Source organism: Dendrobium catenatum, unplaced genomic scaffold (assembly GCF_001605985.2).
Source record: "Dendrobium catenatum unplaced genomic scaffold, ASM160598v2 fragScaff_scaffold_124, whole genome shotgun sequence".
In the NCBI taxonomy this organism is placed as follows: domain Eukaryota; kingdom Viridiplantae; phylum Streptophyta; class Magnoliopsida; order Asparagales; family Orchidaceae; genus Dendrobium; species Dendrobium catenatum.
This window is the reverse complement of record NW_021318586.1, coordinates 136,541-162,589: the sequence shown is the minus strand read 5'-3', so window position 1 is coordinate 162,589 and position 26,049 is coordinate 136,541. Positions and strand designations below refer to the sequence as shown.

The following is a 26,049-nucleotide window of genomic DNA, read 5'->3' as shown; positions in this document are numbered from 1 at the left end:
GCTTAGGGAGGCATCCAAGGGAGATGTGGGCCAAAAATGAGTCAACATGCTTGTCTTCCTATCACTAGAATAAAATATACACTCACTGTACCTTTCAGAATGTTGATTCAAATTTGTCCGTAGATAATACCCAACATTACTAAAAAGAAATATTCAAAGCAAAAATTAGAGAACTAAGTTAGATTTTTCTTAGTATGAAAAATATGTGTGTGTGTGTGTGAAGAGATTACAAATTATAACCCTAAAATTATAAAGTATTTCAAAAATGAGATAACATTCAAAAGATCAAAAATATACTCCTCTACCTTTTATTTATAAAATTTTGAGGGTTATATTGAACTCTGCTCCATAATAATAAAATGGTAAAAAAGTACAATTCTCCCTGTGATTTATTATAAATTATATCTAACATGTGGCTCCGCTAATAGCCATCAAGGTGGCAATAAGAACAATATAAAGATACAATTTTTTAAGATGACCTCTTGATAATAGGCATTCTCTAACGATCTAATCCTAAATGTATTAGCATGTTGTTTCAATACATTCATCTCAACTAGGATACAAGTTCATTATAATCTATGTGCTATCTTTTGTATTATTCATTTGAAGAGATTTGTTAGTATCTTTCCAATGGCAAAGATAATACTTTTGATTAGTAAAATGTGGTCTTAACCGGACAAGACAATCCAAATGAGAACCACCATAGACTCATGGGCAACTCTAAAAAAATGGTTCATCTAAGGATATTCATCCAAGCACCCAGAATCCGAGGAAATATGAGAGAAATCGTATCATAATCATTGCATTGCAAACGTGAACGATATAATGAAATACATTGAAATGGAAACATGGTTCTTGCTAAAAGAGGCCCATCAAGGTGGAAGCCAACGGTCAATCTACCACAATTTGATATCTAATAGGCTAATAGCAAATGTATTCTCATTTTCAGGGCAAATTATTCTGTGCGGAGTCCGAACGTTGTCCAGAAGCAAAAATGAGCCATGTCACTCCAAAAGTGTACCGCGCTCTGTACCGAGCTTGATACCGTGCTCGGTAACAAACGGTACCAGACAGTTCTCACATCCGGTGTCTGCACAGAATAATCTCTCCTTTTTCAGACCTCCAAATGATCAGTTACGCAGGCAAACACATCCAAGAGATGCTTCTCACAAGTCAACACAAATATTAGGCAGTAACTTTTATTTTCCAACCCACTCTGTTCTTCCGCAGCCAACAGACAAGCCTGGCCAGAGGATTATAATTATACAAAACATTAAATTACCCAACTGAATAAGTTTCATGTGTATCACAATTTCTTACATAACAAAGCATTGTATTCTTGTTCTGTAAACCAACGTACAGTAAAAGCAGATTGCAGCATGAAATTTCCACTGGGAAGTTCCCAAATGCAAGGGCAAATCTGCACTTTCAACAAGATAGAGGTCGTTTTTTGAAAGCTAAGAGACTTAGGCTTGGCTTTTTAATTACTTCTTGAAGAAGTTTTTTAGTATAAAAATTCTTATACTAGAAAGCTGCTTCATCAAGCAATAAAAAAGCCGTCCCAAACGAAGCGTTAATGTCTTTTCCCTTTTATCATAAATCAAGGTGGAACAAATCTCCATCTGCAGCATGAAACTTTTTATTCGCCATATTTTGATGTTCATCTGACAGCCTAGAGATGATCAACCGTGCAACATTCTCACTTGCAACAGCACTGGTCTCAATGGTGCTTGCCGCATTCTCGAACGAGTTTATGTAGTACAGATGTTTTCCATCCAGTATGATGGGTGCAAAAACTTCTGGAGCTTCAAAGTGAGGGTAAGCAGGCCAATCTATCCTTACTGTTTCGATCCTCAAGCTGTTGGTATATTAGAAATCAATATATCAATGCTTAAATGTTAATAGCTTGTCGATTAAGAGGTTACCTAAAGATTTCATCAAGAAGACGATCTTGCATTATTTTGCGAGAGAATATCTTGTAAACCATGTCTTCTTTACCATATTTCTTGAGAATGGAAATGCTGGAGAATGGAACCTCAGGAACCTCAACTGTACCAATGAGGTTTGGGATTTCTGACACATGGTTCAAGCCAAAGTATTTCTACAAAGCAGTGTCAAAATCAAGGGAAACCATTATCAAATCATATAATGATCTATAACTCTTCAATTAAAAAATAGTCCAGGACATTTTATTTGACAAATATTGCAAACAATGTTGTCCAAAAAACATATGATAATATTATTAACAAAAGAAATCCATTTTAAAGCAAAAGCTCACTTTATATTTAGGTTCATCCCCTCTGTTTTACTAGAGATGGGGAGAATGATAATCAACTATTTTGACCTTTGTACACTCGTCTATGTCTTCTCAGGTATTCAAGAGGTAGTTAATCGGTTATAACAAGTGAACTCATATCTTGTGGACCTCACAATGAGAACATGCCTATGGATCACAAAGCTCTAACTCAACAAAATAGTCAAAGGAGAGTTGTCTCCCAAAAGAAAAGCCAAGGGTTCACATGAACCATTCAACAAAAAAACATCATCATTGTGGAGGGCTTATACTATTACAAAATGATAATATTTGGGTTGAAGAACATAGGGGAAACTTACCAAATAATAAAAGATCACATCTTCATAGACCAAAAAGGGAAAAATATTGAAGTGTGCATAGATGATCTACTGATGAAGAGTAAGTAAGCAAAGCAGCACAACTAGGACCTAATGAAGATATTCTCCACATCAAATAAATACAATATGTGACCCAACCCACTAAAGTGTACCTTTGGTGTAGGCTTAAGGAAAATTCCTATCTTTCCTCACACTTGGAGGCATCAAAGTCAATCCTAACAAGGTGAAGGTGATTTTTGAGATGTTGTCTCCAAGAATGGTAAAAATAATACAACTCATTGGGTGAGTCATGGGCCTAAATCACTTTATCTCCAAGCTGGAGGAGAGGTACTTTCCATTCTTCAAGGTGATGAAAAATGCTAAGAAATTTGTTTGGAGTGAGACTGAGATCCAGCAACTCAAACTTCTTCTCTCCTTATTGCCCCTACTCCAAAGCACTAGACAAAGCAAGGACTTGCTATTGTATTTAGGATTGGGCAAGGACACAATTACTTCGGTGATCGTTTGAAAAAAAAAAAAAAGCAATGGCTGATCTACTATGTTAGTAAGACCATAAGAGGCGCAGAGCAAAGATATCCAAATCATGGAGAAGCTCGCATGGGCTCTAATGGTCTCATCTTGGCAACTGAGGTCATATTTCCATGCTCATTCAATTCAAATCATCACAAATAACCCAATAAAAGCAATACTTGCCAAGCCTGATCATTTTGGTAGATTACTGAAGTGGTCAGTAAAACTGAGCGAGTTCCAAATTACTTATATACACTGAGGATAGCCATCCTCAAGCATTGTCAAATTTTCTAGCCGACTTCAATATTCCTAGAGACAAATAAGAAGCTTTAGAGATATAAGAATAGTCATGGACTCCATATCTAAATGGAGCCTCAAGAGAGCAAGGTCTAAGGACAAGCATAGTGTTAAAGAGACCAATTGGAAATACAATTACTGAAGCACCAGCATTAAATTCACGATGATAAACTCAAGTGGAGTACGGGCCTTACTCATCGGCCTACGACTCACTAATGGCATAAAAGCAACTCCATATGTGAAGTATTCAAACTCTCAATTAATGGAGAATCAAATAAATGTCGAGTATGAAATGAAAGATGAAATATCACTGAAATATCTTTTCAAAGTAAAAGAAGATATTAGCAAGTTGGCCTAATTCAAAATAATACAAATACTGAGAGAGCATAACCAACTCAACAACCTACTTTCAAAGCAAGGAAATCCAGATATGAAAATAGCAAGGCCAACCATTAAATAAGAGAAGAAATCATGCACGTGGAAGATATTGCATACCATTCCTAGAATATATGAGGCATAGGATAATATGTGCTGAGGTCAATGATAACGACGATTCAAAATAAAGATAGCTAGATGTTAGTGGGGAGCCATTCAGGAGGTTGGCAACTTCACTCAATCTAACATGCGTCAGGAAGAAGAGGGAGATGGTTAAAGGAACTTCTAATACTCTATTATAGAGGACTGTTGTCTCAATTTACAAGCCCAATGCCCACTGCATCAATGTTTGTGCCTTGAACTCGCTTGAAGGATGACTCAACAACTCACACGAGGAGAGGCACACAATGGGCTTGCTAGTGGAGAAAGATGCTCATCTAGCAAACAAAATCCATCATAAAGATTGCAAATAATTGTTCTTAGCTTCACTACCAAAGTTGTCGCGAACTCCATAGAAGCCACCTTCTTTAAGGGCACAACCTCTATTGGACGCACTAGAGGGACTCACCTCAATAGCCTTATAGTCAATAGCACATCCTCAGAAGTAGAGGAGAGCGACACTCTCCTTGGACTTGCCATGTTTCCTCACTAATTGCAGTTTTTGGGGAACCCTCAATCATAGCCTATAGGATCGTAGCCACCTTCGCAACACCCGGTTTTACTTTTAACTTCCTCAAGAGGGTGAGGCAACTAGCTCAGTGGATCCCTGCATAGTTTGAGGGCCCTCTTTAGCATCTTTATATTTGCTAGTTGAAGGATCACTTTCCCTCTTGTTAATTCTCTCTCTCTCTTAGAAAGACAAATTGTCACCTTCCTCACAAGTTTTGTGCTAGACATCACAAGCTCGGCCGGAACCATTTTATCACACTCCCTAGGCACTATGGTTCAACAAAATGTTCAAAGGAGTGAAGATCTTTGGCACAAAACTACTTATATAAGCTGGATGTAAGACTAATTGGCAAAATAATCTATGGAGAGTCGCCTCACACGAGTAACGTTAAGGGTTCACACGGACCACCCAGCTCGTCACTTGCCCACCAGCATGAAGCACCATTGAAGCCACTAGTCGTTATCTTTGATGGAACGTTATCAACCATTCGCATCATTTTAGTTGCAGAAAAGAATCTTTTAAATAGGGTTTCAGGTTGTCCGATCACGTTTAGCCTAACCGTAGATCCTAATAACCCCGCAACTTGAACATTCTCGCCTTCTACATCGAAGCAATATGGGGCTTGAAAAAAAGGCCGCAAACAAGTACAAAGAACTCACCAGTGACAACCCTCTCAGTTCATCCCTCACCAACAAAATCGTCTACTCCCACTCGCCTCTATATATTCGATACTAGGGGATTCACCCTGAGAAAGAAGAGAAAAAATGAAAGATGTAATGGACCATTGAGCTTAACTAGGGTGTGAAATGTGTATAAGGCAGTCTGTACCAGAGATCATTAATTATTGTACTTTATTCTTTTTTATGTAGCATTTTCTGTAAACCTCGGATCGTCATAAACAAAGGGTGAAGACAAACATTTCAAATGTTTTGGCTTTTTCTATAAATACTTGAGCTAGTAAATCATTTTTCACAAAGTTTTCCTTCTTCATCTCTCCATCCTCACATAAGCTCTCAAGTTACACTCCTCAAAGCTTACCTGCTAAAAAGGGCAGGTTTCGTTCATGAACAAATTTGAATCCAACAACCTTTATGCTTAATATATCAAAAAAATAGCAAAGCGGTTATTCAAGTACTAAAAACAATTATGTCAGTCAACATTAAAAAAAAATAGAATAATCGAATCAACTGAGCAAGAAAATGACAAAAGAAGATTCTTACTGGGTTTAAGAAACCCCTCACAAAGGTTGTAAATGTATGCTGTAGCCTCCTGCTAGGAATTGAAAATGGGGGCGTAAAGGTGATGTTTAGTTCGTCCAGAGGAGTGGCAATTACCGTGATTCCACAGTGGTACTGGATTCCTTCTTTGGTGCTAAGCACATAATTATGGCCTTCAGCATACGAAACGGAGGTCACCTCCTCTTTCAGATGTAATGTGACATTAGAATAGTTGATCAAACCAGCAGCAAGTTGCCAATTACCACCATCAACTGACCACATGCCATCATCAGAGCCAGCTAGCGAAACAGCTCCAGCTAGTCCACTAATATTAATATCCTGACCATAATTTATTCTTGTTATTACCTGCACAGAAAAAGATCACCCAAAAAAGTTCATTTTGCATGACATGGAAACGGAAATTAAGAAAAAAAGTCAAGTGTAACTCAAGTCACGAAAAGAAAAAATAATTAAAAGCACTAACTCTACATACTTTTTAGAAGGAAAATATATTGAACTTTTTCATTTGAGAATCAAGAAAATGCTTCATTAAACAAATAATCAAGCAAGAGCATAAAGAAAAGCGGTTATAAGAAACATAATAGCTTCAGGATCAACTGTTTTACTATTAACCTACCAATTCACAATCACGATTTCAATCTTACTAGAAAACAAGACAATGTCAATCACTTCTCCGGCATACAAAATATGAAAAAATCTAGTAATTCAATTAATCTCTGTTTGATAATGATCGATGGCCTCAACATAATGATCATTTTTTTACTCATAATTGCATCCACTATCATTCTTTTGCGGCACGTATAAGCACATTTTTCTACTCCTACCTTAAAAAAAGTGTAATTCAAACTCAAACCCTCTTTAAGAACGCAAACAATAAGCATAAGATCAGAAAATCAATTTTTTCCAACTTCGGGAAAAAAATATCACCAAATGGGGGACATGAAGATCATATGAATCAATGGAAAGGCAGATATTAGGCACATGTTTGTGGAGAAAAGGCGATTTTTTTTATGCCACTTACCGGTAGCATGATTGTCCAGATATATTTTCTTTCTGTGCCTAACCAACAAGTATGAGATGTGGGTTGAATGCATATCTATAATATTTGAACAATTTGAGCTTGCCCAGTTTGCATTCCAATATATATATATTTTTTTTAAGTTTAGAACATTATAATGATATCAATAGTTGCATGAGCTTTGGTAAAGTACCTAGGTCGGCTTTTGCAGGAAGAAACAATGAATGGTTAACAATGGTTGCTGACATCAAGCATACCATACACTCCATTGTAAGTTACGGTATGTTCAACATAAGGTAATGTGGAAATTAAATCGCTTTACCAAAAAAAAAATATATAATCCCAACGCAAAAGGGGGTTTCAACATGCTGGCATAGACATACAAGTACGATACATTATTTGGAACGTAAAACATATTCTGATGAGTTCAATATTTAAATTGCACGATCCTGTGCCTGTCTCCTCTTAAGAGTTTTCAGAAGTTTAAGCGGTAGATAATAAGGAAATCTTCTTATTTTAAGAACAATTTGTTAATGTAAAACACATTCTTTGGTATATAAAGCTCCCTAAAAGTACTATTTCAAAGAGAATATTGAACAATAGCCAGAGAATTGTAATCGGTTTTGCCTTTTTTTATTGGAAAATTCACCTTCTTTCACTGATCTTTTTTAAATATTCTGAGTTGAGACTTGCAAATTGGTAATCGTCAAGGAAAATAAAACTGTAGGTTAAGAATAAGCAATAGTTTCAAGGATGTGCTGGAGTAGGCAGCCACATTTCTAATGAGTTGTGGCTCCAATTACTGAAATTTGATTTATTTATTTGTATTTCCTCGGTAATTGGCATCTATTATGTACAAAAAAATAGATCAACTGCGTCCACCCGTAGTTAAGTCATATGAGTGTTCTGCATATTGGATCTTGATTTGCATATATTATAAAGAATACCCTAAAACTCAAATTCAAGTTTCAACTTTTTGTTCCAATTTCAGGCATGCCATAAAATCAGAAAAGTTTATTTTCCATCAAACATTTGATCTTGGTGCATCATTCATGAAATTTAGTAACAGAGCCTTAGGCATATTGACAGCCACTTAATGCAAGAAAAATAAAAACAAGTTGATCAAGAGATGAACTCTTGTTAATAAAGCAACCTAGTCTGTCACTGCTACACTAATTGTACATAGGTTCTAATTGTTGCCAACTATTTTATCCTTTTTTTAGAAATTAAATGTGATGAGCAAGGAACTGAGAAAGAAAGAATTTGGAGTTGAAGTTAATGATATATGATACTTTTATGCATTTTCTATATTTAATATTTTTTTACTCATGTAACATTTGTATTTCAATTATATTTCATGACATTTATCACTAGCTACTTTACTACTTGTGCAATTTTTCTGTTTCATATGTATGTCAATTTGTTACTTCATAGTTCAATAGAAAAATAATATGTCATCTTTTAACATATTATTTAATATTATATAAAAAATCACTTTTAAACTTTATTTGCAATTTTCACAATTTTTTTTATTTTAAGGCTCACAGCTCAAAACACCTTGAGGCTTACGCCTCGCCTCACGAATAAAAAACGCCTCAATACCCAATTGCATAATTTTAAACATTGAGTGCGGGAAAAATAATATGTGGCACTTGTTCATGAGATCCTTTATATCTTGCAAATGGATTAGTTTGAAAGTATTTGCTGACAAATTTTATTATTGCAATAATCATATAATTATGTTGTGGACAAAATTAATTAATGTTCGACTGATTTGCACTTTATATTTTTATAATCAAATCTAGAGAGTTAACAACATACCATCTCGAAAGATAGACTGATGCTTCACTATAGATTTAAAGATAGAAATAGAATTCACTTTCATAATCAAACTCAACATAAGAAAAGTAATATTCATCTTGCATGACATTCATTTATCATTTTGAAAATAAAATTAACAATGAAAAAAACTTTAATATACGCTCAAAGATTTTTCTCCTTTTTTAGTGAACTAGAGCAAGATTTTATTTTTTATTGGGTTCTAAGATACCTAAAGAGACGAGCATTTATAGTTAATTACATAATAAGATAAGTCTTAAGAAAACTTACGATTAAAATAGTGAATATACTTCTTTAGATTTATATAGGAGTTTAAATCAAGGGTTTAAGTTCTCAACCTACTAATTGGGAAAGATTCAAAATTTGAACGATTCTTTACGAGTCAATGGAAGAAGGATAGAGTGCTTGAGATTCAAGGATAACCCAGAAACACTCCAACCAATACTAGTTTTTACTTTACTAATTGATGCGGACAACTAGATAGAAAAAAGCCACAAGGGGAGAACACCAGAACTAATAAAACATAATATCTATTAATTCCATTAAATTACTTGTAAGGGTACATATATTCCAAGTTCTTATCATAATTTTAGTTTCATAGACTAGATTCTTTGCTCACATTCGTCCATGATGTGGGAACTCTTGCCTATTTAACACTGCACCCAACCTTCGGTGCAACAGCCCTTGCACATTTGTCGTTGTATTCAAGCCATACAGCGTGTCGCTTCAAGAGAACGCCCTAACATTAACACAATGTATTAAATGATTCATGTAATAATTATTCGACAAGTTTTACACTAGCTATCAACTACCTAACGCAACTCTCCATTTTTCTCATCCAAAACTTGGGATCTGACATTGGCAGTGTTAAATACAATTATAATATCTTATAAAACTTTTCCCCATATAATTAAGTAGAAATATAAATAAAATTCTCTCGACTATGGTCTTCAACTTACTCTTGGTGTGGGCCTATTATGCTTAGTTACAATTTTTCTAAAATAAGCCATGGTGGTTAAATCCTTTCTTTCACCTCGTGTTTTTGTTGCTCTTGGAGCTACTCCAATACATGATTAAAATTTAGAAATTATTATGTTAAATTTTAATAATTTAAATTTCTACTTTTAAGTCTTTTTTCCTCCATACAAGAATATTTTATTTATTAATATTGTATTGCTTTATTTTGCTTTTGACTTATTTGGATGGTATATGGGACATCACTCCTTGATTGGAGTTGATATTGGAGTACCCTGACACACCTTTTATTCTTAGAATTTTTTGTCTATTTTTTAGTTTCTATTCTCAGAACATGGCGTAATACTTTAAATAGCTTCTTTGATGAAGGGAAATCAGTTTTTGATGTTTGAGAAAAATGTTGAGATTGATATGCTCTACTGCTAGAAAAATTCTGGATAAAGTCTCTTTCTTTATTGGTCTGAATTGTAATTTCTTCATGTTTTGAGATCCTTGGTGTAATGACAAAGTTCTTGCGGAGTTGTTCTACCCTCCTCACAACTCCTCTCATTTGGTTAGGGACTATATTCATGATAATGTGTGGACTCTTCCATCTAACTTTCCGGCTCATATTTCCACATTGGTTCCTAATATTCCTATTCTGGAGCAACCGGATGTTACCTGGGATGGCTCCAAGCAACCGACCTTCAAAGCTTTCACTTCTCAATTCTATACTTGGTTTGAACAAGTGCCTTGGTCCAAATTTGTGGCACAAAAAGCATTCTTTGAGATTTTCTGTCTATGCTTGGATGGCAATATTGGGGAGACTTAAAACTTCGGACTTACTTATTAAAAGGAACATCAACGCTAAATCGGATTGCATCTTTTGTCAATTGATGCCCGAGTCTCATAATCATCTTCTATTTGAATGTGATTTCTCCTTTATGGTGATTTCTTCTCTATTACCCCCAAAGGCTGATTTCCTTTTTAGGCCTAATTTAATGCAAGTTTTTGATTTTCTGGACAATTCCCTTTCCTTGCAAGCTTGGGAAAAAAATTTCTGTTTTTTGGTGTTATGCTGCTCTGTCTACTTCATTTGGAGAGAAAGGAATAATAAAAAATTTTCTGGTAAATGAGAAAGTCCTTATCAGGTTATCTCAATCATCAAACATGCTATTAGACTTAAGATTAAAAGATGGAAGTATTTTGATCATATTCATGCCAGATTCCCTCATTTATTCTGATTTTTCTGCCCCTTGGTTAGCCCAGTTTCAGATATATGTTCTGCTTATTGGTTGGTTTTTCTGGATGATCTCAATGCTTATTTTGATATTTTTGGCTGTCTTGGTTGTTTTTCGTGGAGAATGGAACCTGGGTTCTGGTTTTTGTTGCCTTATGGGGGAAGTTTATTACGGTTTATCCTATGTCATATTGCTGGTTGGAATCTCTATAGCCAAGCCTAATTCCCATGGAAGGCCTCTTGTTTCAGCATTAGCTGGTTTTGTTTATGAGCAACCTGGAATCTGTTGGCTTGTTTTGACTTGGAAGCTATCATTCGAAAGACTATGGCTGAAAAAATTTTTATTCCTTCGGCTTGGTCACTGGTTCCAGTCTTGGAAGCTGCTTCAGTTTTTGCTTGTCTTGGGCGAAATTTCTTATATGTTATTCAGAACTTTGCTACCTCGTACTATTTCCTGGGAGTTTTTGGATGGACGATGATGAATGCTGTATTTCAGCTGCCCCTAGGACGGTCTTTTTGGAAACCAGGGGCTTTCCTCTTGTTTAGTCCCTCACGTGCACTTTGACCCGGATCGTGCTTTTCAACTTGAGCAAACTGAGTCCTTCTTGGCATTTCCGCCAATTTCGTTAGTTTTGCCTTGTTGGTTTTTGTTTCCTTTAGAGTCCTTGATCTCTCTTTTGTTGTTTGAGATTATGGGCTATAATTTTTCTGCTTTACTTGTAATTTTTTTAATCAAAGATATGGGCTTTGTTTCAAAATTTCCCAAAAAAAAAATCTATAACGCTTCATCCTAGGTTGCCAACCCCACTTGATTGTGTTCTTGGTGGCAGACTTCTTTGAATTCTTTTTAATGGAAGACTTGTTTCTCTCTCTCTCACACAACATTTCCTTCATTAAAGCAATTATTTAAAGTATCTCTCTCACAACCTTTTCTCAGAACCTGGCCTAATACATTAAATAGTTTCTCAGACGTGTCTATCTCTGTCACAACCTTTCCTACTCGTTGCTCAACTTCCCAAGCATTATTCTACAATTTTTACCCATCCCCTAAAACAGGGAAAAAAATTAACTATGCCTATTGAAAGTAGCCAGCCAAAATTAGGCATCTTTAACATAGTTTGGCTCTCCTCCTTCCACCACCCTCCAACCTCTTTGAATTCCAATTAATAACTCCAAACCAGAGCTCCACACACCCACTAAGCTTTCCAAGTCTCTCCACCCCTCAAAGACATCATTAGACCCAAGTCCCAAACAAAAATTGCAATACTAGCCAAAACCAGTCGAACCAAGACAACTTAACCAAATCTTGACTAGCCACCGCTAAACATTCCTAAAGTAGTTGGATCCCCGCCAAAACCCCAGTTACATCCACCAACTTCCCTTACAACTTTCAATTGTCCATAGTATAAAACAATATTTTATTATATAATCTTTAACAACCCTAGACAGCTTTAAAAAATCTTAGGAATCAATAAAATATTACCACATTGATGAATTCTTTTATACAAAATAAAATTTAAAGCTTCTAAGAATATAAAAATTCAGATTTACCAATAAAGCAAGTAAAGTGACCCAAAAAGCAAATAAGATATGAAGATTTTTCTTCCTTAACTAGTATGACTCATCCACCATTCAAAGACCTTAAATTAAGCTTTTTAATTATTCTCCCAAGATTGTCAATTATTCAAAGTCACTGACAAATTCAGCATAGTAATGAAATTCATATGCAATTCATGAAATCCCTACCGTCACAAGCTCAGATAACAGGAGGGAAGACACCCCAGCATCCAGTAACTCTTCCTTGAGGGTCCGGCGGGTAATCCCGTACAATCCAGACCACTTAAGCATCTCATCCACAGTATCAAAAACAGGGCGGGACTCAAAGCCTTCGTAGTACAGCAAGAAACTCTCGAGCATCTTATTCACAAAGCGGTTCATTCGAAGTAGGGACAAACCATAGCGGCGGAAAATGATTATGGCATTGATGAACGAACAGATTTTCCGATAGATGGCCGAACTGGAGGCCGGCGGAGGCGGGTTGGTCTTGAACAGAAAGCTGGAGCCGTCCCAGATACCAAACCAAGACGACGAGGCAGAGGAATCGGACGCGTTGGAATCGGGTTTGAACTCAGAGGACTTTAACTTGGGTCGGAGGCCGAGGAGGGACGCGAAGCGGACTGCGTGGAAGTTTTTGGGGTGTAAGATGGAGGCGCCAGCCTCAAAGGTATCTCCAGAGATCGTGACAACGGCTGTCCGCCCACCGACGATACTTCGGCGTTCGAAGAGATGGATTTCACTGAGGCAGGGGGAGTTGTCTGAGCTACAGCTGTACTGTTTGAGGAAATACGCAAACGAGGCGCCGCCAATTCCAGCGCCAATGACGCAGACCTGAGTGGAAGCGTCGACAGAAGGATCCACCGCGGCGAAAAACAGCGGCATAAAAAGGAAGAGCAGCGGCCGGCCGGCATCGAAGCGAGCCATGGGCGAGTTTTAGCCACCTGAGAAATTAAAGAGCGGATAGAAAACTAAATACCCAAAAAGCCTCTCTTTTTTTTTAGATTGCAAATTGCATTTAAATAAAAAGCTATTACAAACTACTAAATGAAAAGATAAAAATCACATTTCTTTTTTAACAATTTAAACAAAAAACGAAGGAATATTAATCATAATAAAACTATCAAAAACAAAGTTACTACATAAAACAAAAGCCACATATAAATAAGCCACTTTATTACAATTTTTAGATGTAATGAAAAATAATATTATTGAAATCATTCAAAAAGAAAACTCCTTATTCCAAAAACAACATTGTTGCCATTTAGAAATCTTCATTGAATCTTGAAGCCATTTGATGACATTGATGTTATCTCCTTCAATAATTACACCATTGTATTGAAACATTCAACTTTGAATGTGTTCTCTAATCAATAAAATAGCTTTCAACCCCAGTTGATATGCATCTCAATGATAGATATGTTTACCAAAAGCACGAATAAAACGTCCCTTATGTCTCGAATTACACAGAGAGACAACACCACTAGGAAGGTGATTGGCTCACATATAATTGACAATTCTAAAAATTTTATAATTGAAAATGTCTTATTAATTGATGGTTTGAAGCATAATTTACTTATTAGTTGATAGTTTGAAACATAATTTACTCAGTATTAGCCAATTATGCAATAAGGGTTTTAATATAAAATTCTTATATGCAAAATGCATGATTAGCTTAAATGGTAAACTAGTCTTAGAAGGGAAAAGAATAAACAACGTTTTTATGCTTAACTTAAATTGCATTGAATATTCAAATTCCCTATGCTTGAAAAATCATAATTGACGAATCCTGATTATGACATAAGAGACTATATCATGCAATCATGAAAATCTGTAGAAATATTACCCAAAAAGATCTAGTTATAGTCATCCTAAAAAACTGATTTTAGGAGACCCATCTGAAGGTGTTAGAACTAGCCATAAACTTAGAAAGGAGGTTAATCATTCTACATTTATTTCCATGATACAACCCACCAACACAGATCAAACCCTAACCGATGAATTCTAGATCTTGGTAATATAATAAGAGCTAGTCATTATGGTTGAATGAAGTTTTTGCTTTTCTTGTGTTTCAAATTGCTGTGGAAATTGTGCTTTAATCCCATTTGCTCGTTTTCTTGGCACTGTTCATCTATATGTTAATTATTAATATCTTAAATACATCAATCTAACAGTTTTGTCTACTAATATATTAAGAATATTAATGAAATAATGAGAGAAAAATCATAATTTTTTATTAATAACTAAGATCAATGAATTACATTACAAATAAATTCTCACCAAAATTAACTATACAGTGAAAAATTTGTGGTTATTATAAAACTATGAATGATATTATATGTTCTATGAATAACACATTATATAAAAATATGGTATGAGGCTGTGATTTTTTTTTCCTGATAAAAACTTCATTATTATCTCAGCGACATTACCATGACTTAGACATGCATAATATTTTTTTTTTATGTAATTTATTCTTCTATTAATTTTTAAGATTATCATTTCATGCTCTCACTGAAAAATTAAATAAAAAAATAAAAAAATTCCAACCCTATCCATATTTAGTGTAATTTTAAATGGAGTCCAATCTAAGTTATTAGTTTTTTTTTTTTTTTCAAGCTGTTCATGCACGAAAAGGACAAAAGATCATGAATCAAACTCAGAGGGAATACACTCAACTTTTTAAAATGTTAACGTACAAAAGTTAAAATTTTTGTACTAAAAAATCGCTTTAACAAGAAGAAAGTCGTCCCAAACGAAACCTTAATGTTTCCAACAAACTACCCCTTACATTAAAATATTAAAATTATCAATGTGATACTTATTATAATCAAAATTTAAAATATCATAAGTTCCCATGATACACATTACCCCTTACATTAAAATATTAATATTATCAATGTCATATTTATTATCATCAAAATCAAAAATATAATAACTTCCCATGATATGAATTAACCTATATTATTTGTATTATAATGTTAAGATGTATTTCTTCATGCACGTTGTACCATAAGATGCAAGTATACTATTGGCTATGTTCATAGGCCATATTCAAGAAATGGCACATAACAAGAGCCGCAATGTTAATATACAGCTAAAAAGAGAGCAAATTTTCGGATTGAATTAGAGAAAATTAGACGAAAAGAAAAATCCTTAGAGCACTAATGAAGATAGAAACCAAGGGAGTTAAAGACAATAGTAATTTGATTACAGATCCTGATTCCAATTCGATCAAGTTCATATCATCAAATGATTTTAAGAAAATCTTATAGCTAATAGAAAGACACTTCCCAATTATAAATTACATAATTGTAGTCAAACAGATGTCTTAATATTCAGAACGTTATACTTATAGTTTTATCATTTACAATCAGAACTTTTGGTAGAATCATCTCAGAATTATAAGATTTTTCTGAACTTTCATAAATACTGAAGATTTGTTTGGACTGGCTTCATCCATGGTTACTGCAACACAATCGACTAAACACAACACAGGTCAAGATATCCAAAACTAGCCTAATGGTCAACTCATTCCGGCATTTCATGTTTAGATTAACAAGAAATATCTACACAAATCTCAAAGTGAAATAAAGAGTGATAAAAAAGTACTTATTAAGATTTTCCACGAGGAATTCCTTAATAGTATTACTATCGAACACAGCTAACCACCCTGTAAATGTTTGGGAGCAAAAGGACCTCAATGAAATTATAAGATAAACATAGCAGAACCCAAAATTTGTCTTGCAATGCAGTGAATGAAGTTGTCAGCTTGCTTTAATAGATTGAGGTTTCGTTTGGGACGGCATTCTTTTTGCTTCTTAAAGCAGCTTTTTAGTATAAAATTTTTTAATTTTGTACTAAAAAGCTGTTTTAAGAAGCAGAAAAAAAGCCGTCCCAAACAAAGCTTGAGGGTATACATACCTGAACTAGCAATTCCAATTGCGTTCTTTGTTCTGAGTTACTGGTAGGCTCAGTCTGCCTCTTAAATTGAATCCCATGAGAAAATAAAATAAACATAATTTCACTGGTCTTTAAGCATTTGCATAAGAGCGTGCATCTCTTGGCCATCTCCTAAGAACTCAGAATATGAGATTCCCATTCTCCGTAGCAGTACTTGGGCCTCAACCTAACAAGTACCATCCTTAGATCCTCCTGAATCTGGCCACATAAGAACACTTCATCCCATAATCTGAGAAGTTCTGTCAAAACAAACAAACAATTATAAGCAGCTGGCTTCTAAAGTCACTACATAAGGTTTCCACTCTGTTCCCATTTTACATTCGTTCTTTTACATTTTTAAAAAGGGGAAAAAGGATGATTTAAGAAAGTGGTCAGAGAGAGGAGAAAAAGCAAGAAAGATTGCTGCAAATTCTTATGCCACATAGATTTGGAAAATGGATGGGATAAACCCCTATGAAACCCTTACAATCAAGAGGACCAAACAATATTCATTTAGCAGCTTCAGGATTATATGTTTGATGATAAAAATCCAAGGAATATATGTTTTGCTGTAGTACTACCAAAAATTGTAGTTAAACCACAGAATTTGAACAAAAGGAGTGCCAATGAAAACTATTGCAGAATTTCTGACCAAAGAAAATACCAGAGATTTTGCAAGACTTCTGAAATCACTGCTACATCTATTGCGGGTACTGTAATAGGAAATATTTGAGTTCGCAAGTAACCCTAAGGGAAATACTTGAGTTCGCAAGCAAACCTACCACTAATTGGTGAAAACAGCGAGAATAATGCAAAAATCTGGGTGAAATCAGCCCCAAGACAATGGATTGCAATAAGGGAATCAAAGCCAAACAAACACAAAGCAAGATATAAGCGATCCTCCATTCGAGAGGAGGATCGTTCTCTCCCAATCTCTAGACAAGGAATCTAGAGCCCAAGACGTCAAGGAACTACAAGAGAACACCAATCAGAGCATAACCCTAACCCTAGCTTCTCATGCTTTTAAATACCCTCCCTCCTAATAAAAGCTTCATAATATAAAACAAATTCAAATTGCCCTCCTCATACTTAAACCCCTCTCTCTCTCTCTCTCTCTCATTGCCGCCCAAGGAGGGGGGGGCCACTTGCTTAGGTGGTGGGCATTAAAGAAGGCGGGCTAAGAACCGGCCCCACTTGGGCCGGTTTGGGCTGAACCGTAACAATATCACCTTCCCAAAGAACCACTTTGTCCTCAACGTGGAAATTAGGAAACTGATGTTTTACCCACTTATAGGGTTCTCATGTGCATCGTAGTCCGGAAGGTTCTTCCACTTGATTAACACTTCCTCCCATCAACTCTAAGGGTTCCAGAATCACCTCTAAATCCTCAGTAAGTGTCACCGATAACTCTGTACTGGCTATATACTCTCTAATGGCCCTTCTCAACTACGATACATGGAAAACCGGATGTATAGTCGCCGTTTGTGGTAATTTCAGGCGGTATGTTACCGCTCCAATTTTCTCTAATACCTCATAAGGTCCAAAGTACCTTGGGGCAAACTTCTCATTCCTCCTATTGGCAACTGTCTTCTTCCTGTATGGTCAGATCTTCAAGAACACCCTCGCCCCCACGTCGAACTGAACGTCCTTCCTATCATCAGTTTGTTTCTTCATAATCTGTTGGGCTCGCAGCAGATGCCTCTTTAACTCTTCTAGCACTCTGTCCCTCTCATCCAAGTACGCCTCCACTGAATAAACTGGAATACTGCTACTCCCAAAGTGCACCAAGTGAGGTGGATCTCTTCCATATAACACCTTTAATGGGGTCATCTGAAAAGAAGAATGATAAGATGTGTTGTACCAGTACTCAGCCCATGATAACCATTTGGCCCATAGCTTGGGTGTCTCCGACACAAAGCATATCAAGTAAGTCTCCAAGATTTTGTTGACCACTTATGTTCCGTCTGTGGGTGGTAGGCGGTGCTCCTCTTCAGAACTGGCTCATGTAATTTGAATAACTCCCTCCAGAAATGACTGAGAAACACCTTATCTCTATATGATACTATCGCCTCTGGCACTCCATGTAATATGACAACCTCTAATGAAAGTGTAAGCCACTGTCACCACAGTGTATGGATATCAAAGGGGAATGAAATGAGCATTGCTTAATCTATCCACCACCACCAGAATCAACCATAAAATCCTCTGAATAGAGCAGCCCATCTATGAAGTCCATGGATATCTCCTCTCATACTCGTCCCGGTAAATCCAACAGTTGTAGTAGTCCTCCTGGCAACATAGCCAGGTATTTGTTCCTCTAACATTGTGTCTGAAATCTCTAATCCTCGCCTGCTAAGAAAAGAAGTCACGGGTCTTCAGGTACCTATTTATAAGAAACAGTCTCTCCCCTCCTCAAAGTGCATGATGACGGAGGCAAGATAATGATGACAAAACCTAGGGTGGCTAGCGACTGAAGGAGATCGACGGCGACAGGGGTCGGACACGCACAAGTTAGGGGCGCATGTGTGAGTCTCATGCATGAGTGGGACCGGTTAGACATGCACGAGAGATGGAGCCGAGAGGGAGAGGGAGAGAGAGAGTGTGAGAGGGGTCACGTGAGTGTATCATGAGGAGGGCGATTGGGTATGATGGTTTAAGTGAGGAGGGGATTTATTAAAGCGGATTTAGTATTTAGATTATTTAAATTTAGGCAATCTTTTTTAATTCCATCGCTTTCCTTTTATTATTATTTGTAATTAATTTTAAATATAAATTGATATGAATGTTTTTTTTTAAATTAATCGTGCCTCGATTCGTCCGTTAGATCGCCATCGTTTGTGCAAGTTAATGTCCGACTCAATCCACGCACGCAAAATTTTGATTTTAACCAATCTATAACACTGGCTAATATGGGTGTTAATCTTAAGTGTTTTAGTTGCTTCGAATGCGTTGAGGCTGCTCATTTTGTGAACGGAGGCCATTTCAGTAATTTGAAATTTTGGTTAACATGCATTAGGCGAGTTTTGTGCGACATTACGGTCTTTCTCTTTTAAAACTCATCATGCGCAGTAGACTCGACCCCAACACTAATATTGAGATCAATGTTGACTGTAACTCCTGCTTGTCAGATCGGACAAATCGCTCCCAACCGACATACCCAAACGACACATCCTCTCCTTCACCGCCTCATTCACGAAATAAAAAAATACCTCTCATTCAAACGGTTACTCACGCGGAAAGTTTTTATTCATGATCCCAATTTGAAATTCAAATAAATTGGATCTCATGAAAACTTTCCTAATCCATCCTCCCTCTTTGGAAACTCCCTAAATCCCTCCCCAACCTCTCTATGCCGCCGGCCATCATGGAGAAGCCCCAATAATTACTCTTTAATTCCCCCATTAATTCCTTTGAAATTTGAAACTAATTTCAATTGGAATTTCCCTCCAAATCCACTTGAAACCTGAAATTAATTTCAGGTTTTGGATTAAAACTCCTTTGCTCTCTTTTCTCCCTAACCTAATCTCCCCTTCCTTGAGCCGCCGCCCCTCTACCCCTGGGAAATCCCGTCCCCTCTCTCCTTCCCCTTTCTTCTTCCCGATTTTACAAAGCTCTCCCTCTCGCAACGCCACGAAATTCACCTCTACCCCTTGAAGGATTCCCCAAACCACAAGCATGCATGGAGAATCCGGAGCTTGAGTGGGGTCTTGTGTTCAACGCCGACGGAAGCATCAACATCCTACGGTCTCCGTGCTTCGACGTAGGATTTGAAGACGAAACCACCGTGGAAGAGTACTTGGAGAGAGTCGTCCCGATCCTTGCCAGCATCTACGACCGACAATTTTCAAAGTATAATTGGAGCCTCGATGGACACCTACGACATCCCTCCCCACCGGCTACTTTTCCTCCGACGAAGTTCTTCGGCGCCCTCTCTCTAGTGGTAACATCCTTCATCGCTTGGATCTTCTACCTCCGCCAAAAGCCTACCAATCCTTGAGTGAGACGGCCACGAGGTGAAATTCTCGTTGTTAAACGTTGGGTTTTTTGTTACTTGTACTTTGCATTTAATTCCCCTTGGATTTTGAATGAACGGTTTTGGTTAATCTCAAGTGCATCTCTTTGGCCTAAGCAAGTTAATATTTTCGAATTCCTAACTCAAATTTTATGTGCTAGCTTTAAATTCGTAACGAGCAATACTTTAATCGTTTCTCTTTAATTTCTCCATAACTCCTAGTAGTTTCACATCAGCAACCCTCAACCAATCTAGCTGCCGACCATAGCCCTCTCACTAGTCTTTCCACCTGCGCTACAGGATCTCTAAGCCTTGTTGTCAATCACTGTAGCAAGAACCTAAGAGGAGGCAATCAATATGTTCTAGCCATAGTGTCAATAAATTCTTTTCAGAGAACAAGGAGCCTATATGTTTTCTATTCTTTCTTAGCTGCACTATCCAAGGATTCACAGTATGAGGGCCGATGGAAGCTTAGATTTAGGAACTTATTTGCTTAAACCTTGGATAACTATTTACCAGTTAAAGTTATATGAAAATTTTAAACTAAGATTTGTTAGAAAAGAATATTGTTGAAAACTGATTTTCAAAATCAAATTACTCGAACAAAAAATCAAAAGATTTGCCAAGGAATAATGAGGGAACTAATATTCAAAACTAAACACATCATACATCAGGAATCAGCAGATCATCACATAAATCAGTGAGAAAAACAATGGAGTATGTATAATTTGGGTGTTGATAGTAACATGCCCGGCAGAACGGATTGAACTAAGACTAACGTAACTAAGAGCTGCGTTATCTTATATATTCTGCATGTATCTTCTTTGAGTCAAAATGTAAGGGCATCAGGAAAGATTTTTAAGCTTACCAGCTCGATCCATTGCAGAAAGGCACATAATTATCATGTCAAACCGAGGAACATAGGTTAAATTATCCATCATACTCACGGCAAAAACAGTGTCATCCCTGTAAAAGAGAGGGGACTATGACTTAGTATCAAGCATGGCTCCCATGCATTAAAGATTAAAATCACAATAAATACAAGAGATGAAAAAATAACTTACCTGAAGAATGTAGCTATGCATTTAATTATCTCAATCAGTAGAGGAGCAGATAGTGCATTTTTAAAAATTTTGGGTAAATCAGATGGCGGAATTGTCTGAAAGCAAAGCAATGCAAAAAAGCAAGTAAATCATTTAAAAAACAAAATCACTACCTGAAAAAAATTCTGCATAGTAACTGACCAACCTTCAACAACTGGGCCTGCTTTGCTGAGGCATTAGAAAGTGACCGCCACAAAACCTCAAACTGGTAAGCAGATGTTGGAGTACCGATAATCTTTGGAGCAGTTGCCATAACACGGGAAGCAGCCCGAGATGCAAGATCCTGCACTGATGTCCTCAATGCATGCTTGTCGTTGCCACCATTAGGTTCCTGTTTATAATAATTGCAATCAAACTAACCAAAGAAAGAAAAAAATTCTGAAAATAATTGGAATTTCAACATAGTACTTAACTCCTCACAACATGTCAATAAAATCCAATCAATAACAAATAAAAACAAGCTGATTCGAGTTTAAACCGCCCTTATTCGAGCTTAGTTCTAGTAACCTGGAACCTGATCTATCTACTCATGCTTGCTACCACGAGGAGAAGTAGGATGGGAATCTGTGGAAGCCTCACCGATTAAATCCTAGTCGTGCCTTGGCATTTTGATCCCATGGCTAGGATGGAAATCCGTGGAAGGCTCACCTATTAAATCTTAGCCATGCCTTGGCATTTGATACCATGGCTAAGATTGAAATCCGTGGGAGGCTCACCTGGATCACGCTGATCTCCTTCCATATTTAGATGGCTGATTTATGAAGGATTATATTAGAGAAATTATACATTATTCTATAATTATTAGTTTCTCTATTAAGATGTATTGTATAGAATTATAAACAGGGACAAGTTTGTGCAATAAAATTAAGCATTTTTCCTCTCCAATTCTCTAAATTTAACATGGTATCAGAGCCTGCATTACCGTTGCCAAATTTCTGATTTTTTTGTATTGTCGGCCCTCCCTTGTTGTTATCCCATCTATAACTAACACAGTCTTTATTGCTGCCCTGCTTGATACAGCCTTCATCACTGCCCTTTACCGCCGCAATATCTGAAGCAAATTCCTCCCAAAGCTTTGACCAAATGGAGGACTCTATGGTGCACCAAGAAAGAGATCTCCAAAATATGCAACATTCTTATCGTTTAAATGGGAAGAATTATTTGAGGTGATCTCAATTTGTGAAGACCTATTTGAAAGAAAAAGAAAAGATGAATCACCTCCTTGGGTTAGGACCAAAAGAATAAGATTCTAATATTTTAGCATAGGATAAAGCAAACTCCATTATTATGTTATGGTTGTGGAAATGCATCACTCCAGAAATTAGCAATACTTTCATGTTCCTATCTACTGCAAAAGGCAAATGGGATACCGCAAGGCAAACCTTCTCAAAAGCTCAAGATGTTGCACAAATCTTCAAAATTAAAGTCAAAGTAGGAAGCACAAAATAAGGAAGCAAGGCCGTGACTAAATATGTCACTCTCCTTCAAAGCTTCCGGCAAAAACTTAATCACTACAAATGCATAGAGACCAAGTATTCAGAAGATGCGGCTATCCCAAAAAGCTTTATTGAAAAAGATAGAGTGTATGACTTGCTTGCGTGATTAAATACAAAGTTTGACCAAATTAGAGTTCAAATCCTTTGCAAAGAGGAGATACCCTCACTAAATGAGACGATTTCTCTCATTCGTGCTGAAGAAAGTCGACGAGGCGTAATGCTGGAACCAAATATTGTTGAAGGTTCAATAATGGTGATAGCCAAAGAGGCGTCATGGAAAGAAAAAGGTAAGGATTTCTCAAAATATCAAGACAAAGACTCTCGTTGGTGCAACTATTGCAAGAAATCAAGACACAAATGATACATGCTGGATGTTGCATGAAAAAACCCCCAAGTAATGAGTGGAATCAAAGAAGTAGACAAAAGAGAACATCACAAGCTAACACTACAACAAGCCAGCCCAACCCAGAAACACAGTCTAATTTTAGATAGCTCAACAAAGAAGAAATTGATAAGTAAAACAACTCTGGTATCACTTAAAAAACTACCTGCGTCTTCTTCTTTTCCACTTTCAGGTAAATTTCCTATATACATTGGATTAAGTGCCTCAAAAAAACATTTGAAAGGAGTATGGATCATTGACTCAGGAGCCACAGATCACACGACATACTCTACTACCCACTTCATTAAACACACTCCTTGCCTTAGTGATAAGAAATTCATCACTATTCATGGTTCTATTATCACATTAGCAAGCCAAGGATACATATCCTTATCTCCCTCCCACACTCTAAAATATATGCTCCACGTACCTCAATTATCTATAAACTTAATCTCTATAAAAAAATTTACTAGTGATCATAATTGTCAATCCTATTTAACCTTAATTAATGCTTATTTTAGGACTAGGTATCAAGGAAGAAAATTGGACTTGCTAAGGAGAGATATGGATTGTACTACCTGGAATAGCTGAACAAATCCACTATTATCAATAATGGATATTCTATGTTATCCTTATTTAATAAAAAATCTATTATTTGACTTCATCATTTTAGACTAGGACATCCATCTTTTGATGTCTTAAAAAATATGTACCCAAAACTTTTTTACAAGTTAAAAAATGAATATTTTCATAGTGAAACTTGTGAGTTAGCCAAGCATAAACGATTTTATTTTCCAAACAAAATTGAGAGGTGTCATACCCCATTCTACCTTATTCATAGTGATATATGAATACCCTCAAATATTCCTAACATCTCAGGGGCCCGATGGTTTGTATCATTTATTGATGATTGTACTCGAGTCTCTTGGATCTTTCTCCTCAAAAATAAATCTGATGTGAGCACTATCCTTCCCATTTTTCACACCATAATCCAGAATCAATTCGGGTTTAAAATAAGAAAAAAAATTTGCAACAATGCTAAAGATTATTTTAATAAAACTCTATCCTCCTACTTTCAAAAGGAATGTATCATTCATTAGTCTTTATACATTCATACCCTATAACAAAACAAAATTGTAGAAAGAAAAAATGGCCATCTTCTAGCCTCAACCCAAGCACTTCTATTCCACCAGAATGTACCCAAATTCTACTGGGGGAAGCCCTTCATACCTCACACATATCTCATAAACCGACTACCTTCAACAACCTTATGACTAAAAATACCAATGAATATTTTATCCTATTTTTATCTTGAATTTTGAACCCATAACAAAATCACACCTAGAATCTGGGTTCAATGCCTATGTTCACATTAACAGTCCAAATAGAGAAAAATTATATCCAAGAGCACTCAAATGTATCTTTGTTGAATATTCATCCACCCAAAAAGATTATAAATGGTATCATGCATAAACCAAGAAAACTCTTGTATATGTTGACATTATTTTTTATGAACAAAAATCTTATTTCAAAAAACCTCATCTTCAGAGGGAAATTGAAACTGATGTAAGTGAGCTTTCCCCTCTTGACCTTTCAGCTCCACCTCAAACCAATCCACCTAAACCTGAAAAAGCCAGGAAAAGTGTATTCAAGGCATACAAATCCAAATTATGCTCCATAACAGATCCAATAATTTGAGCCGTCTCCTAAAATTGAGGTAAATACAAGTTCACCAAAAAAACATCCCTTTGTACCCCATAACCAACTTTGTATCCTTTCATAACTTCTCACCTTCACACAAAAATATCTTGGTTACACTAAATGATATTCATATTTCTAATGATATTTCTGAAGCCTTGTCTGATGAAAATTAGAAAAGTGCCATAAAAGATGAAATGCAGACCCTAAAATAGAACAATAGATGGGATATCACCGACCTACAGTAGGGAAAAAAACATTCAGATGCAAATAGATTTTCTCTATGAAATACAAAGTTGATGGTACACTGGAAAGGTATAAGGCAAGACTGGTGGCAAAAGGGTAGACTCAGACGTATGGGATTGACTAGCAAGAAACTTTTGAACCTATGGCCACGATGAACATTGTGAGGATCCTGCTCTCACTAAAAACTAATTATAATTGGCATCTAGAATAGTTGGATGTCAAAAATGCATTTCTACGCAAGGACTTGGATGAAAGAATATTTGTCGAGATTCCACCAGGATTCAAGGAACAATCTGGAGGTAACAAAATGTGTAGATTTAAAAAGGCTCTATATTGGCTAAAGCAGTCACCTAGAGCTTGTTTTGAAATATTCTTAAAAGTCATGCTACTTAATGGTTATTGGCAAATCCAAGGAAACAATACATTATTGTTCATGTAAAGCCCGAAATTCGTCATTTGAGTGCGTCTCACACATATCGATGCGCCGCGACGAACTTAAGTGAAATTTCGATGTCGTCAGAAATTTACGAAATAAATTTCGTTAGATTCATAAGGGACCGAATTATTCGGTCCCTTGTTGTGTTCTCTCGGCCGAACGAAGAGAAGCGGACGGGAGAGAGGGGGAGGGCGACGGGAGACGCACGAAGGCCGGCGGCCGGCTGGTTTTCCGGCGAGCTTCTTTTGGAAAAGCATCGGGGAGGCCTAGGGAAGAAGAGAGGTAAGTGTATATTGCAAGAAACTTTCCTCTTTTATGAGATTTTTCTTGGAGAAATTTTTAGGGTTTTACTTTTTGTTGGGTTTTCTTAGGAAAATGATAGGACTTGCTTAGGAACATAATAGGTGA

General features: G+C 36.4%; 2 protein-coding genes across 4 annotated transcripts in view; both read right to left on the bottom strand.

Annotated features, from left to right (window-relative positions):
* Nucleotides 1-1,173: 1,173 nt before the first annotated feature.
* Nucleotides 1,174-13,293, bottom strand: LOC110098590 (farnesylcysteine lyase). The gene is made up of 4 exons (XM_020825449.2): nt 12,519-13,293; nt 5,704-6,066; nt 1,926-2,101; nt 1,174-1,858 (listed from the first exon to the last, which is right to left on the bottom strand). Exons 1-4 carry the CDS (start codon nt 13,251-13,253, stop codon nt 1,594-1,596), a joined length of 1,539 nt encoding a protein of 512 aa, XP_020681108.1. The 5' UTR covers nt 13,254-13,293; the 3' UTR covers nt 1,174-1,593.
* Nucleotides 13,294-15,657: 2,364 nt separating this feature from the next.
* Nucleotides 15,658-26,049, bottom strand: part of LOC110098591 (RNA polymerase II-associated protein 3) — an 18,662-nt gene continuing 8,270 nt past the window's right edge. Inside the window, exons 8-12 of one of the 3 annotated variants that reach the window (XR_003701975.1) lie at nt 21,529-21,714; nt 21,345-21,439; nt 21,149-21,246; nt 16,251-16,528; nt 15,658-15,999 (exon numbers count right to left, since the gene is read on the bottom strand). Coding sequence is in view for 2 of the 3 variants with exons in the window: in XM_028698368.1 (XP_028554201.1) it covers nt 16,401-16,528; nt 21,149-21,246; nt 21,345-21,439; nt 21,529-21,714 (507 nt within the window). In the remaining variant the exon portion in view is untranslated. Of the gene's footprint in view, nt 16,000-16,240; nt 16,529-21,148; nt 21,247-21,344; nt 21,440-21,528; nt 21,715-26,049 lie in introns of those variants that run through there. The other 2 variants (XM_028698368.1, XM_028698372.1) reach the window with 2 other exon arrangements.